The 15,339-nt window shown below is 44.5% G+C and overlaps 4 protein-coding genes and 1 pseudogene across 5 annotated transcripts; 1 reads left to right on the top strand and 4 right to left on the bottom strand.

Moving 5' to 3' along the window:
• Positions 1-95: 95 nt before the first annotated feature.
• Positions 96-1,155, bottom strand: POSPLADRAFT_1114806 (hypothetical protein; the record flags this gene model as incomplete). Its single annotated transcript, XM_024483443.1, has 3 exons — positions 96-210; positions 296-763; positions 851-1,155. Coding segments are annotated over 3 exons (888 nt in total), but the record flags the coding sequence as incomplete, so codon positions are not given.
• Positions 1,156-1,526: 371 nt separating this feature from the next.
• Positions 1,527-1,988, bottom strand: POSPLADRAFT_1160060 (hypothetical protein; the record flags this gene model as incomplete). Its single annotated transcript, XM_024487494.1, has 1 exon — positions 1,527-1,988. One exon carries the CDS (start codon positions 1,986-1,988, stop codon positions 1,527-1,529), a length of 462 nt encoding a protein of 153 aa, XP_024333333.1.
• Positions 1,989-2,477: 489 nt separating this feature from the next.
• On the bottom strand, positions 2,478-2,663 carry POSPLADRAFT_1090984 (hypothetical protein; the record flags this gene model as incomplete). The annotated part of the gene is made up of 1 exon (XM_024483087.1): positions 2,478-2,663. A coding segment is annotated over one exon (186 nt), but the record flags the coding sequence as incomplete, so codon positions are not given.
• A 1,760-nt stretch (positions 2,664-4,423) lies between these two features.
• On the top strand, positions 4,424-4,495 carry POSPLADRAFT_t165 (annotated as a pseudogene). The gene has a single exon. The product of its transcript is annotated as a tRNA-OTHER (tRNA).
• A 4,473-nt stretch (positions 4,496-8,968) lies between these two features.
• Positions 8,969-9,322, bottom strand: POSPLADRAFT_1062682 (hypothetical protein; the record flags this gene model as incomplete). The annotated part of the gene is made up of 2 exons (XM_024481547.1): positions 8,969-9,226; positions 9,278-9,322. 2 exons carry the CDS (start codon positions 9,320-9,322, stop codon positions 8,969-8,971), a joined length of 303 nt encoding a protein of 100 aa, XP_024333331.1.
• Positions 9,323-15,339: the final 6,017 nt, after the last annotated feature.

Here is a 15,339-nt window from a genome sequence, read left to right as displayed (position 1 = left end):
CTTACCATTGAGGTAAGCATTCTTGAAGTCTATTTGATGAACCTCCCAATTGTGAGCGGCAGCGAGGGCAAGTACATGGCGGATGGAGCTAAGTGTTGAAATGCGCTGACCCGTGTGGTCAGGAATGAGCTCGAAAGCTTGGGCGCGCAAGTAGCTGGGGGCCGGAGGCACCTATCGTAGTATATAACGACCGCACGCGATGTACATACACTACGCGATTGTCCCTTACGGGCATCGCTACGCCCATGGACAAACGCGCCCCGCGCCGTTCGCACCCTTGTTCCAACACAATCACATCAGCCCGCTTGGGGGTGTACTACCAAGCAAAGCTCTGGGGGCAGCTTGAAGCCCACCGCTCACTGCGTCGCAGGATCCCACGCGCATGCCGTCGCTGTTGACGCTCTGCTGGCCGCCATTGCACTGCAGACCATTCCCGCTGCCGTTGCTGCTGAACCACTCACCTGGATGGGGCTGAAGCCATCTTGATCGACCCCGTATGATTGCCGAACCCTGACATGGACCCGATCGAACCCCGCCATCGAATGTCGAACCCCCGAACCGTTGAACTGCCAAATTGCTCACCAAGAGCATTGTTGAACCGCCGAACCCGAACCGCTCGCCGAGAGCACCTGAATCACTCGCTGAGAGCACTGCCGAACTGAAGAACTGCTCGTTGAGAGCACCAATCGAACCTGGAGCCGAGGAGTTGGAGCCGAGAAGTTGATGCCGAGGAGTTGATGAAGATTGCCGTATGTCGTACACCCTACCTTTGCACCTAAGGGTCGCCCATTGCAGCTCGTTCGAGCATGGACTATCGGCCGGATGTCAGACATGGGGATGGATTGTGGACCTGCCGAGAGGGTGTGAGGATGAATGCTGAGATTGAGGGAGTGCCGAGTGCTGAGAAGCAGGGAGTGCGCGCGAGCCCTCGCTTGCTTCGCTCGAGGGAGTGTGTTGAAATGCACTGACCTGCGTGGTTAGGAACGAGCCCGAAAGCTTGGGCATGTGAGTAGATGAGGGCCGGAGGCACCTATCGTAGTATATAACAACTGCACGCGATGTACATACACTACGCGATTGTCCCTTATGGGCATCACTACGCCCGTGGACAAACACGCCCCGCACCATTCGCACCCTTGTTCCAACACTAAGAGCAGTGGTTGGGGCGGCTGTTTCAACATAGTCAACACTGTACACTTGCGAGAAGCCTTGCGCGCATAAGCGGGCCTTGAACTTGGCAATGTGATTGTGTTCGTCGCATTTCTTCTTCAGTACCCAGGTGCTGCCAACGATATTGGTGTCCACAGGTCTTCCCACAAGCTCATATGTGTCCATAGCCTCGATGCGTGCCAATTCCTCCCTCATAGCGGCTTCCCAGTCTCCGCACTCCGGTCCCGACATGGCCTCATGGTAAGTCGGCTCATCACCTGCCATGGTGGCAAGGCTGTACACAGGTGCATCAGCCGCTTCCTCATCATTTGTGATGCCATGGTCATTGGACACAATGTTTGCATGGTTGACAATGCTCATCGGCAACCTCTGCACGTCACCCCCCCGGCTGTCCCTTTGCCAGTGGTTAAGTCTTGCACCCACTGTGAGGGTGTGCAAGTGCATTGGCTTCGTTGTAAGGTGGGTTGTGCAGCTTCAACAGCCTCTGTCTCCCCCTGAACACTAGCAGGGATAGAGCTCGGAGTGGACAGTGTGCTCTGGGCGATATTGGTAGTGGTCTCCCCCTTGGCCAGAGCAGGGGTAGTAACAGAGGCAGGGGCAGTGTCAGCAGCAAACTGGACATCATGCTCAACGGTGACAGTATGGCGGCCTGGCCAGTAGATGCGGTGAGCTTTGCTCTGGGAATCGAACCCAACCCAATGACCTTTGCATGACTTCAGCTCAAGTTTGGAGGCAGGGTCCACATGAACCCATGCAGCGCTGCCAAAACGAGGTAAGCCGGCAAGGTCTGGCTTCTCACCAGCATGTTCATGTGACATCGAACCAGGAGTGCTGCGTGTCGTGGTGCGATTGCAAAGCCAGACGGCGTGCATTACGGCCTCACCCCACAAAGCCTTTGGCAGGTTGGCATCAAATAACAAGGCATGGGCATGTTCGACAATCGTCCGGTTGAGACACTTGGCCTTGCCATTCTGTTGCGGGGAGTCATGGGATGTCAGGTGTCGAATAGTCCCCTCCCCCTCAAGGAAGGCAGAGAACTCCTCACTGAGAAACTCACCCCCACGATCACTTTACAGCTCCTGCACGGCCACCACACCACACTGGGTCTTGGTCCAGGCAATGTATGCACGGTAACGAGCGAAGGCGTCGCTTTTACGGGACATGAGCATCACAACAGCTTCATCGGAATGATCATCGAGGAAGAGGATGTAGTATTTCTTCCCTGCGAGAGTCTTGACAGGCACTTTGCCCCAGACATCGGTATGAACTTGCATGCCATATGACTTCACAGCAGGGCTAGACCGCAACTACGGGAATGGTTCTCGTGGCTGCTTTGCTTTTGCACAGATCTCACAGAAGACAAGATCCGTATTCTCGAGATGGACACTAACAACAATGTCATCTTGGACCATCTTCTTCAGCGCAGGTGCATAAGCATGTCCCATGCGGCAGTGAAGCTCATGTAATGTGAGTCCAGTGGTTGCGACGAGGGCATGTGTGTGAGCAATGCTGCCGAGACCGGACGTCGGCAGAAGGGGGTAGAGACCCTGTTGTTCAGGTACGATGAACATAGTCTGACCAGAAGAGGACAGTACACAGCAACTGTCTTTCTCAAATTGGACACGGAGACCTGCATGAGCAGCACAACTGATGGAGATGAGGGCATGAGGCATGCTTGGTGCATACAGGATGTCCCGGAGAAGGAACTGTACAGACTTGCCACCATGTACAGTTGTCACACATACATTGCCTTCACCCGTCGCATGGAAGACCCGCCCATTGGCGGAGCTAATCGGCTTCAGTGCGATTTCACGGAACGTGATGAAGTTGTCGTGGCAGGGGTTGAAGTGTCGACTGGCTCCAGAATCGAGGATGCACGTGAGTTGTGGTAGGGACTGTGCAGAGGCCTTCGTAAAGTCCGTGTTTACTGCAAATGCAAATGCGTCAGCAACCTCAACATCTGCAGCAACCTTTGCCGAGGCCTCTCCTGTGCCTTTGCTTCTCCAACTGCAACTATGCCCAGGCCCTTGGCCTTCCTTTCCACCTCCCTTGCTCCAGCAGTCGGGCTTCGTATGTCCAGGCTTTCCGCAGTTGGTGCACTTGACAGAGTCAGCAACTAGCATGGCATTATTGGAAGCTGATGTCTTGAGTGCAAACTCGTCACAGGCGATCACATGGATCTGACGGAGGAGCTCAGCTGGAGAGAGACCAGGAGTGGTGATCACTGCGGGAGATGTGCTTCCGTGAATAGTCTGGGCCTGGGTTGCTGCAGTGAGGTGCATTGTTGAGATGGTGGTGCATATGACTCCTCGATAGGTGAGTGGTAAGCAGGATAGAATGATTGCGTGGTACTCGTTATCGCTCAGGGTCCCTCCCACTGTTGCATACTCTGACCTGAGCTTCTCAAGCTGGTTCAGAGACAGAGTTCTCCGTGCAATGGAGACCATGCATCTGACGAAGCAGCTCAACCTGGACAAATTTGCCTTGGTTGTCGTACTCATCGACAATGGTCTTCCAAGCCTTGGAGGCCTTCTGTAACAGCGCAATGTGGAGCTTGATGGCTTCTGGCAGGGTTTGGAACAGCAAGGTGCATATCATCTGATGTTTCACGACCCACATGTCCTGTGCCGTTTCATACCTCTCATCAGCCCGGAGCTGTCGTGGGGATGGGGACCTTCTTGTGGCCGTCGAGGAACCGCACCAGACCCTTCGCAGAGACGGCCGCCACGAACTGTTCTTTGAATAAGACCCAGTTCGAGCCATCCTCATTTAGCTTCGGGATGCGACTGGTTGTTGTCTCTGGAGAGCTGGGCTAGAATTCGAACATACCGCCGGGGCTCATAACCTCTTAACGAGGTAGAGCGAGAGTCTAATGCGCACTCAGTCAGAGCTTCAGGTGTGTATTGCAACAACTGAAGCTCATCTCAGAAGGTGACATGTATATATCTACGAGAGCACGGTGAGGTATCGTATCTATGGTATCAGGCTAATCTATTATTTCCGGAAAAGAGGTCAGGTCAGAGGCGCCAGGGGCGCGACAACGTCGCGCTGATCCCGACGTGATAGCACAACATCATGTCCATGCGCATCCATGCAGGACGAATGGATGCGCTTGCTGGTCAACTGTCAACAAATGTCAAATGTGTGCTCTGACACATATGAGATGGTTAAGAACCTCTGAATCTATAATATAGATCATGTTCATACCCTTGAAGTAACATATATGAGACTTCATGATTCCATAATAAACCAAGGTCCAATAGCTCAGTGGTAGAGTGCCCAGTGCATTTCTGGTAGATCCTGGGTTCAAACCCTGGTTGTGCTGATCTTTTCATGCAGGTGTTGTGCAGTCAAATTCTGACAGGCAACAGCACTTGTTTCCCATTTCAACTATGGATGCTCATCCTCAAATTCTAAGAGTCCTTCAGCATGAAGATGGGGGAGGAGCACTTGGATGGATGTGCAACCCAAGGAGTGCTCCATTGCAGAGCTTGAAAAGCTGGCAATGAAGGTCACTCTCTGCAATGCTGGGAGGGTGGCCCTAGATAAGACTGGCTACAACACATGAAGAAGATCTGTGGTCTGTGTTGATGACACAAATGAAAAGTCCTGAAACTTGACCTTGCAGATGCTTGCAGTCCAGACCTGCAACAAGGATTATCCAATACTTGTTGTAAGGCAAAACTCCCCAGCACTCCAAGCAAGTGATGCTTGCATTGTCCATTTTGCTGAACACTACTAGTCATGGCAAGTGGTGAATGGTCAGATCTTACAAGTTGGCTGTTTGTGGCTTATGGACACACCCATGTCATTATATAAACACCAGAAGTCGAGACAAAGATGATGGGGCTGCATTTTGCAGCAAGCCAGCCAATGCTCTTGGGTCGCCCCTTATGGTGTGGTGGGACAAATTCCAAAAGAGTGAGCTGATTGCCTGCTGATACCAGTCAGGCTTTCTCTGAGCCGGCAGCATGAATGCAATGCTGAGTGGTCGTATAAGCCGCTTCATAACAGATGCAGAAGATAGCTCCTTGTTTTCAGGATAAATGTAAAGGTCTTCCTCAATCAACATCGTGCACAGATTAGAGAATACATGAATAAATCGCATGAAGGCATCAGGTGTTGTGCCTACCAGCATCCCCACTATCAGTTTTTGCATGGGTGGTGAGAGCAGCATGGATGGTGTGAGGACAAGCACTCTTAGGGTGAGATTAGTGACCTGGGGGAATTGGAAAAGGATGAATGCCAAAGTTTTGCACTGCTCCTGCTACCACTGCCCAGACCAGGATTGGAAGTTTATGAATGTGAGATTTCTGATTATCGCGACCTAGGGTCAAGCAACAGGGGAAGAACAAACCAAAAGGCTGGGAGTGTTTGACTTGGTTGACCAAAGCGATGGTGAGCAAGCTCAAACCTAAGGCTAGGGACAAGAATATATTAGTTATTAAAGAAAATAAAGTAAGTACAGGAGGGCTTACTGACCTAGGGACAAGAGGTTGAAACTGAGGTCCCTAGGACAGCAGAGGCCAGCTTATATATATTGTATATATAGGGGAAGTTTAGGAGAGGCTGTGCGCACTGGTCCATGCACAGCTGGTCCATGTACAGCCTGCTAACGCAGCCCCAGGGGCCAGCGAGTCATAGCAGCTATGTCAGTGGAGTCCGGGCTATGCCGTGCACTGCTGTTCCATCTAATCTAATTGTACAGTAGGTAAGGACTTGTCAGTTCGAGCGTATAGTATAAAGGTCATGAGTTTGAGCCTGTGGAAAGGAAAAAAACAAATGGCTAGACACTGTGTCAACTCGTGACACTACATGTGTACTTGCTTAGCAAGGAGACATGGAACACTGGGTGCACAGGCACCAACTTCGGCAGAAACAACTCATAATCTAAGTCACTAAGCTTTCGTCACACAGCATATGGTCTGAGGTGCTTGGGACTGAGCTTCTTGCTCAGCTGTTTCAGCTTAAGGTTCCAAGCATCAAGCCAGACCTTGTCCCCAGCACAAAGACCGGTGCCTCCTGCACGTGCTTATCATAGTATACTTTCATCCACTCAGCTGACAGCTCAAGCATGGAGCATATATTATCCCAAATCTTCTTCAGGATCTTAAGCTGATCTGTGGCTGTGGGCATTGTGGACATCAGATTGATCCGTACCTGGATCTCAGGGTGGTACCCTTGATGCAGGAAAAAGGGGGAATGCCTGATTGCAGAGTGAACTCAGTTGTTCAGTGCAAACTCTGTAAGCAGCAACTGCCTTGCCCAATCATCCTGTCTGTGGCTTGTGAAAGCACATAGGTACTGCTTGATCTCCTGGTTCCAGCGCTCTGTCTGGCCATATGTCTGAGGGTGGAACACTGTAGACAGTGCCGGCTCGATTCCAAGTTCTTTGTACACCACATGGAGATACTTTGATGCAAACTGGGGACCTCAGTCTAATATGACCTTGGCCGGGGCTCCATGATGCTTGAATATGTTGCAGATATACAAGTCAGCTGCACCTTCTGTCATCAGGGTCTCATGACAGGCAGAGAAGTGGACCTGCTTGGTAAAGCGGTCAGCGGTGACCAGGATTGAGTCGAATCCATCAGACTTCAGCAGGCCAACAATCATAATGGTAGTGATGATCTGCCATGGGTGCTCGAGGATCTCATTCGGCTTTAGTGGACCCTGAGGCTTCACTGGAAACGTCTTGGTATGGTTGCACACATCACAGGTGCTTATATACTCATTGATAAACTTAGACATTCCAGGCCACCAGTAGTTCCATGACACGAGCTCGAGGGTTTTGGCATGACCACCATAACCAGCGATCAGTGAGTTGTGGTGGATCTTGATAATATCCCGCTGGAGTTCCATCCTGCAGAACAGCAAAAGCCCTTGTTCAGCATTCCACTCCTTGAAGCCCTTCTGTAGCTGAGGTGGTCTGGGGTTCTGCACCTTTTCAAGTGCTTCAGCCATGGTCCGATTCTTACCCAAGCATTTTCTGATGCATTTCAGGAGCAATTGATTGGCTGTCACCAAAGTATGACCATGCTGGGTGGAAGTGATGTAGAAGTGTTACTGTTTGAGGACAATCTGATCAGTGTTGTCATCCTCATCGCTAACCTGATGGTCTGATCAATGCGACAGGGCATCAGCCTTTCCATTCAACATTTCAGCTTTATGCATGATGCAGAAATCAAAGTGAGCAAGGAACAGCGACTATTGCACTTGATGACATGTGAGGTGCTATGATGTGTGCCAATACTCAAGGTTCTTATGATCAGTCATGATTTTGAACTGTTTAGACAGTCCCTCGAGGTAGTGGCGCCAATCTTCTAGTGCTTTAATGATTGCAAGCATCTCTTTGTCATAGATTCCATAGTTACACTGGGCAAGGTTCATCACATGAGATCTGAAGGTGACCAGATGCCATTTGCTGTTGTCCTGCTTTTGCATCAGCACACCACCAGTGGCATACCCTGAGGCATCAACCTCAATGCATGTCTCCCAATTGGGGTCGTATAGTACCAGAACTGGGGTTGTGCCAAAAAGCCATTTAAGCTCATCAAAGGCACACTACTCCTCATTGCCCTAGTGCCAGGGGTCATTTCCTATGAGTCAGTTGAGTGGTCGCGAGTTCTTAGTGAAGTCCTTAATGAAGCGGCAGTAGAAGTTGGAGAACCCCCAGAACTTCTGAACATCTTTTTTGTTCTTGGGTACTAGCCACTCATTAATTCCTTTCAACTTTGTGGGATCCACCACTACCTTATCACCACCAAACACATAGCTGATGTAGTCAACTTTGGAAACATTCCACTCACACTTCTCTGGCTTCAGGAATAAATCATGATCCTGAAGGTGACATAGGACCTTGCATGTGACCTTCTCATGCTTCTCCTTATTGGTGGAGAAGATGAGTATGTCATCCAGGTATATGAGGATCTTCCCACCAATGATGAGATCATGGAAGATTTCGTTCATCATGGCTTGGAAGGTTACAGGGAAATTGGTCAGGCTGAAGAACATTACCAGGGGTTTGTGTCACAATGTGCTCTACCACAGTCCCCTGGTTGGCCTCGGACGATCCCCCGGTGGTGGGAGCCACAACACCATGTGACCACATTGTTGTATCAATTGCAGAGCATTCGGACCAGAGCAGAGCTCCAGCCACACTTCTTTTGTTCCTGTGGCCAAGTGGCCTTTGTTCTTCTTTTGGACTCTATTGTCCTTTTCCTTATTGTTCTATCATGAAAATGCTTCCCCCTCCTCATGTATATAAAAACGCGCTGTAGCGACCTGTAATATTACTTCTGTGACCCACTTCAACTTCAGCCCCACTTGTGGCATTCAGTCCCTCAGTGCTAGTGCTACGCAATTGCTCCCTGTGTCACCTTTTGATAGTTTGTATAGCCCCCGATTATTCACAAAGGCAGCCTTCCATTCATCACCGGCTTTGATCCGGACATTGTTGTACCCCCAACTGACATCGAACTTTGTGAAGAGTGACACCTTGGAGCTTATTGACCATCTTAGCAATCAGTGGCAGTGGATAGTGATTTTTAATGGTGATCACATTCAACTGATGGTAGTCTTGTATAGGTCAAAGTGTCCCTTCCTTCTTTTTGATGAAAAACAAGGAGGATGAGATGGGTGACTTCGACTCTTGTATGTAACCTTTCACCAGCTGCTCCTTTAGGAACTTATCCAGTTCCTCCTACTCATTGTTTGATAGCAGATACACCTTTGAGTGGAACATCAAGTAGCCAGGCACAAGTTCAATCACATGATCATATGGCTTTCTTTTGGATAGCTATTCTGATGCTTCCTTGGAGAAGACTTTCAAAAACTCATGGTACTGTTTTGGCACTGACACCTCAGCAGTTTGAACAACCTTCTTCTTGATCTTTTCCTCAACAAACAGCTGGGAGTATGTATGTCCCACTGTGACAAACAGCTGAGGCGCACCTGGAAGCATGACACCTTGCTCCCAGACCTCAATCAAGTCGGCCTTCATCCACTCAATCTCCTCCGGATCATCCTCAGGCACGAAGTCCGGGAGTATCTTACTCTGGCATACACCTATGACTGACAATTTGGACTTTGGCCAACTCCTGCGTACTGTGGGCCTGACCCTCGTATTACGCACAGTTGTTGCTTGCTCCATTCAGCCAGTCTTCCTGGCACTGCACATTTTAGGGCATTGAGACAGCTTGAATGAACCTGTCTCCCAATCTATTTTGGGGTTGTGCTCATGTAGCCAATCAAACCTAATGATCACATCCTCTGGACCTATGTCCATTACTGTAAACACTGTCTTTTCGATGTGATCTCCTGTCTGCATCTGTAGCACAGCTACTTCCAAGATGATTTCATCTTTGTTGAGCATTCCATTGATATTGTAGAGCAGAATTGGTTCCTTCAACTTTCATGTTCATACTCAATTCTCCATGTTGATAAACTTTGTGGTGGCTTCACTGTCCACCATTGCAACTATATCCTTGTGCTGTCTTTCTCCTTTGAGGTGTATAAGAATGTAAAAATGCTAGAACCCATGGTCCAACTCGTAAACATACACAGTTGCAATACATTGTACAGATTATTGTTATGAGGTCCGATGTGTGCGGTACGAAGCATGGACCAGATCAAAAAGACTCCTCCTTCATTGCCCGATAGTGCTCAAGCTCCTTGCACATTGACTTCACCTGTTATGATTTCTGAGGTACAAAGGATGAATTTTATGTAGAGCCTAGCATGCAACAATTAATCGCGCACAAAGTGTGGGAACCCATCAATCAATACAAAATGATAAGAAAAAGTGCCTGTAATTTGGGGTTAGGGGTAGGTTTTGTATACAATGCTTGTTATGTCCACTCTAATTACATTAGAGTTGCTTGTTACCAGTAAAAAAATTCATTAGAAAGTGAAATTCAAACCCAGCTGACACACCTTGACCAAACAACCAAACAAAAGATCATCTTATCAGTTGTCTGATTTGATATTGATTAGTCTTATCAGCTGTTGATCAAGCCTTGATTTGATCATTTCATAGCTGTTCATTTATCATAATGAACTATGTTCTTACTGCATCACAAGCACATAGTTTGATTGTATTAGAGATTTAGGATTAAAATCCCCATTATTGATAACAGACGCATACTCAATAGAAGCAACATATTCACTATATGTGTTTTGTTCAGATCTTGTTTTCCATTTTGTGACTTAAGTAAGCAAGTGTATGCACCAAAACCAGTTGGTATCTTTGATAGTTATAGGCAACACAATTCAATAATAGGTTAATCCAAAACCAATAGAGTGCAGTAAGCCACTTCCATAAAAGGGAATTGCCTTATATAGTAAAGATAATAGTTGTAGAGCACCTTTCCAGGGGTAGGACACCAGTGAATTTATCAAGTGTACAACTATTCATTTATTTACACCAAACTTGCTTTATGCACTACATTCAAATCTGTATTTTGCATTTTGAGGCTTAAGTAAGTAAGCACAAGTGTTGGGACAATTTTTGCCATGCTGAGAGAGTGATGCTCTATGACTTTGGTCTCTACCATATAAGGCAATTTCCTTATATGGAACATTTCTTGTTTTTGTTTCGTAGCTTTTGAATTGAATCAACCTTAATGTGGTAAGTATAACTGTAACAATTTACTGTAATGGCATGACAAAGTATTTGTAATGACCATAAGAAAGTGTTTGTATTGATCATAAGAACTTACTGTAATGATGGTAACAACTTGCTATGATAACCATAACAAAATACTCCAATGATGGTAACAAAGCACTCTAATAATGGTAACAACTCACTCTAATGACTATAAGAACTTACTATATACAGTCATTATCACAAGTTGTGTCAATAATTATATTATGATAAGTATAAGAAAGTTTGACATTGAGTATATAAACATACTCTAATAACATATAAAATCACCCTAATCATAATAATAATCTACTTCAATGTTTATAATAATCATAAGAAGTTGCTTTAATGACTGTAATGATTTCAATGATCATAACAAAGTATTGTTATTGCTATAATGGCCGACTTTATCCATTTAAATGACTCACTCTGAGGTAATTATAGCAAGCTTCTACAAAGATTAAAGCAAGTTGTTACCAGTATTGAAGCCATTCATGTCATTATAACAACTTACACTAATGATCATAACAACTTGCTCTAATGATAATGACAACTCTCTAATGATTATAAGAATCCACTATAATGACCATAAGAAGTTGCTGTAATGATCATAAGAACTCACTCTAATGTGCATAAGAACATATTGTAATCAACATGATAGCTTACTTAATGATCATAACAACCTGCTTAATAACCCTATAACAAAAGGTGCTGTATTGATTATAAGATGTTACTATAATTACCACTACAATGACCCTAAAAAAGTGTTTGTATTGACCATTGGAAGGTATTGTAATGGATATAAGAACTGGTTCTAATGACCATAATAAAGTGTTCCAATGACCCTATAAAGTTGCTTTTATGATAGTAACAAACTACTGTAATGATCATAAGAACCTATTATATATAACATAACAACACACTGTGATCATCATAAGAATGTGTGTGTGAGGCATTATGTGAGCCATCAGAATCTACTTAATGATTGTAAGGAAGTATGCTAATGATGTTACAAATCACTGTAATCCCCATCAGAATCAATTCAATAACCATTAGAATCCGCTCTATTGACTATAAGGGTGTATACTATGCTTGCTGTAATGATGTATTCAAATGAGCATAAGCATCCGCTCTATTGGCTATAAGCACAGGCTGTATTGAGCATAGAAAAATGCTTATACAGCATAAGAATGCAATGTAACAGCAGTCTGTGGCTGGATCAGCCACCCGGAGTTTGAACCCCGGCTTCCCGGCTTCCCTTCGGAGTTCGAAAAAGACGTCAATGGTTCTCAACGCTTGAGAACCATCGACAATATTTATGAACTTCGATCCAGGATGCCGGAATGCTGGAACTGCATGCCTCCCTTAGCTCCTGCACTCTTTTGTAAATAGCTCCTGCACCTGTGGACGGATTTGGCTCAAACTTGGTATGTGCCATCCTTATGGTGTAGCCGAGGTATTTGTAGGCTCACATATGAGGGGGGCAAAAAATAGGCCTTCTGTTTCAATTACAGTGTTAATGGTGTAATAATCATTCTAGCTAAACTAGACTAAAATTGCGGTATTTCTGCAGGCTTCTGGTTATTATATCTGACTGCAGGCTACTATGTGGATTGTGTATGGTATGTATATCCTTCTTCCATGTTGTCTTTAGAGGGGGACACATTATTGAACTAGTATTTCAATCAAAGCTATACCATGGGTTTGATTGCCCTATTAAAGTAAAAAATGCTATCTGAGTGGGATTGACTTGTTTGTTCAATCATATAGAAATGCAAATTGTGTCAATATATCATGTTCTGAACCATTTGTAACAGTTGAAGGTGCAGAAAGACAGTTAGTTAGTTATTTATTTCCATTATAAATCATTATATACAGAAATATAAAAGGGTAAATCTTTGTATCATCTTGGTTTGGATAGTTGGATAGAGTTATAGTTGCAAGCATCCTTAAGTAGAAAAAAGGCTTTTGTTTATCATAATGCATGTTTAAGTGCATACCTTTAATCTCATAAAACAACAATAATGTGATCATGAGAACTTGCTTAGTCATACTTTTTTCCAGGTCAATTGCCACATCACCTTCTGCTCAACGATCCTTGTGTCGACCATTATAACCCTACCTATACTGCAACAATGTTTGTGTCTTCAGCTGCCTTTGTAGTGCTACTACTGCTGTCTTTAGTATATAGTAGCACATATGTTTCTATGAATGCTACATATACAACATCTTCTTTATCCCTTCATAAGATTGTGCTAGCGGATGCACTTTTCAACCAATCCGCACCCAATTTGGGAATGGCTCAGGATAGCATCATTACAAAAACACTTCCAAAACATAAACATCCCAATGCAATAACATTGCCAAACCATGACAAAAAATATAAATCACCACTGTCAAACAGTTCCAATATAAACAATGAATTGCAGGGTAAAGTATTGACTGGCGTACAATCCATTATGTGCGATACAGGTAGAGTATTGGTGAATGTGAACACTTCAAAATGGTCACCCATGCCTTTTCTGGATACAATATTGCCAAATACACCCACACAATGCTTTGTGTATATTGAATGTCAAGTATCCAGTTGCACAGTTAAAATGGTGTCACAAACATATTTCTGCAAATATAATCAAGCATTTTTTAACAAGTACATATTATATACAAAGGCAATTCTATCACTTTACTCTTGTTCAGTTTATCACATTAGCTTTATACAACTTTCATATTTGAAAAGTGTTTATAACCAATTTATGAAACATGATTTTAAAGTTTTACTGTATAGCATTCAAATACACATATGTATCAAAGATATTTCAAGTTATATACATTGTGTTCATTATGTAAATGCCATTTCTGTGAAAGTTAAGTTTAATACTGCATGTACAAATACACTTTTAGGTGGTGGTTCACAGCAGAAAAAATCACATGTATGGTTAGCAGCTGATCTTGTGCAATACACCTTGGATACAACTGATGTAGGGCAGTTTTGCTTGAAATATCAGTATCATGATTATATATTAAGATCTCAGCTTGACAAATATTGTATGCAAGATTGTTTTGTAATTGCAGATATTTCTATGGACATATTAGCTAACTGCTTGTCTGGACATGCATTGAAAACTGTGTGTGAATCACACAATATACCAGTTCATCACAAGCGGATGAAGGTAAATGAGATTTCACAACTGCTATAAACTCATATTTGTGAAACATGTCCTTGCTTTGTAACAGTGTTTGTAACCAAGAAAGAAATAGCAAATGGTGCAACACATATTGCAGCATATTGTGCAAAACAAAAGATGCAGAACAGTCTTGCAAATGTCAAATCTACCTCGACACATCTTATGTTTCCACCTGACCCTCCAACAAGTCAGCAAGTGGCTGCTATCATTAATGATTTCCATACAGACCTTGAACAATCCAAATATGAAGAATTAGCATGTGCAGTATGTGGACTACTTATCAAAAGGTGATGTAGGGAGCAGTTGCACAGCACAAGCACTTAAGGACTGAATGCCACAGTAGGGGCTGAAGTCGAAGTGGGTCACAGAAGTGTGTATTAAAGGGTCGCTACACAGCTCTTTATATACATGAGCAAGGGAAAGCATTCCCACGACAGAACAATAAGGAAAAGAACAATAGAGTCCAAAAGGAGAACAAAAGCCACTTGGCCACAGGAACAATGGAACAAAAGAAGTGTGGCCGGAGCTGTGCTCTTGTCCGATTGCTCCGCAATTGATACAACCATGTGGTCACATGGTGTGGTGGCTCCCGCCACCGGGGGATCGTCCTAGGCCGACCAGGGGACTGTGGCAGAGCACATTGTGACAAAAAAAGGCTTTTGTTTATTATCATGCATGTTCACCTGCATATCTTTTATTCTACTGTTTTATGAAACAGGAATAATATGATCATGAAAACTTATTTAGTCATACTTTTTGGTGCTTTAATGTATATAAGAATGGTCTATATTATAATTCCTGAGGTATGAAGGATGAGTTTTATGTAGAGCCCAGCATGCAATGATCAACCACGCACAAAGTGTGGGAACCTATCAATCAATACAAAGTGGTAAGAAAAAGAGCCCATAATTTGAGGTTAGGGGTAAGTTTTGAATACAAGGTTTGTTATGTCCACTCTAATCACATTAGAGCTGCTCATTACTGGTAACAAAATCCATTAGAAAGTGGAATTCAAACCCAGCCGATGCAACTTGGTCAAACAACCAAACAAAAGATCATCTTATCAGTTGCCTGATATGGGCTCAATCTGATCATTCTGCTTTATTCATGATTGATATAACCAATGTGGCCGCTTTTTATTACAATGATGCTCTTATCTCATTACAAGCATACAATATAATAACATTATATACTTACAGTCAAAACCTGGTCCATTAATGGTAAAAGCACACACAATTTTAAATAATATAACTCTTATACACACTGCACTCAAATTTTGTTTTGCATTTGGTGGCTTAACTATTGCAAATATAGGCCTTCAAACCATTCTGCCATACATTT

Source organism: Postia placenta (assembly GCF_002117355.1).
Source record: "Postia placenta MAD-698-R-SB12 unplaced genomic scaffold POSPLAscaffold_23, whole genome shotgun sequence".
Lineage (NCBI taxonomy): Eukaryota > Fungi > Basidiomycota > Agaricomycetes > Polyporales > Adustoporiaceae > Rhodonia > Rhodonia placenta.
The sequence above is the reverse complement of the archived record's forward strand: the minus strand, read 5'-3'. Positions and strand labels throughout refer to the sequence as shown.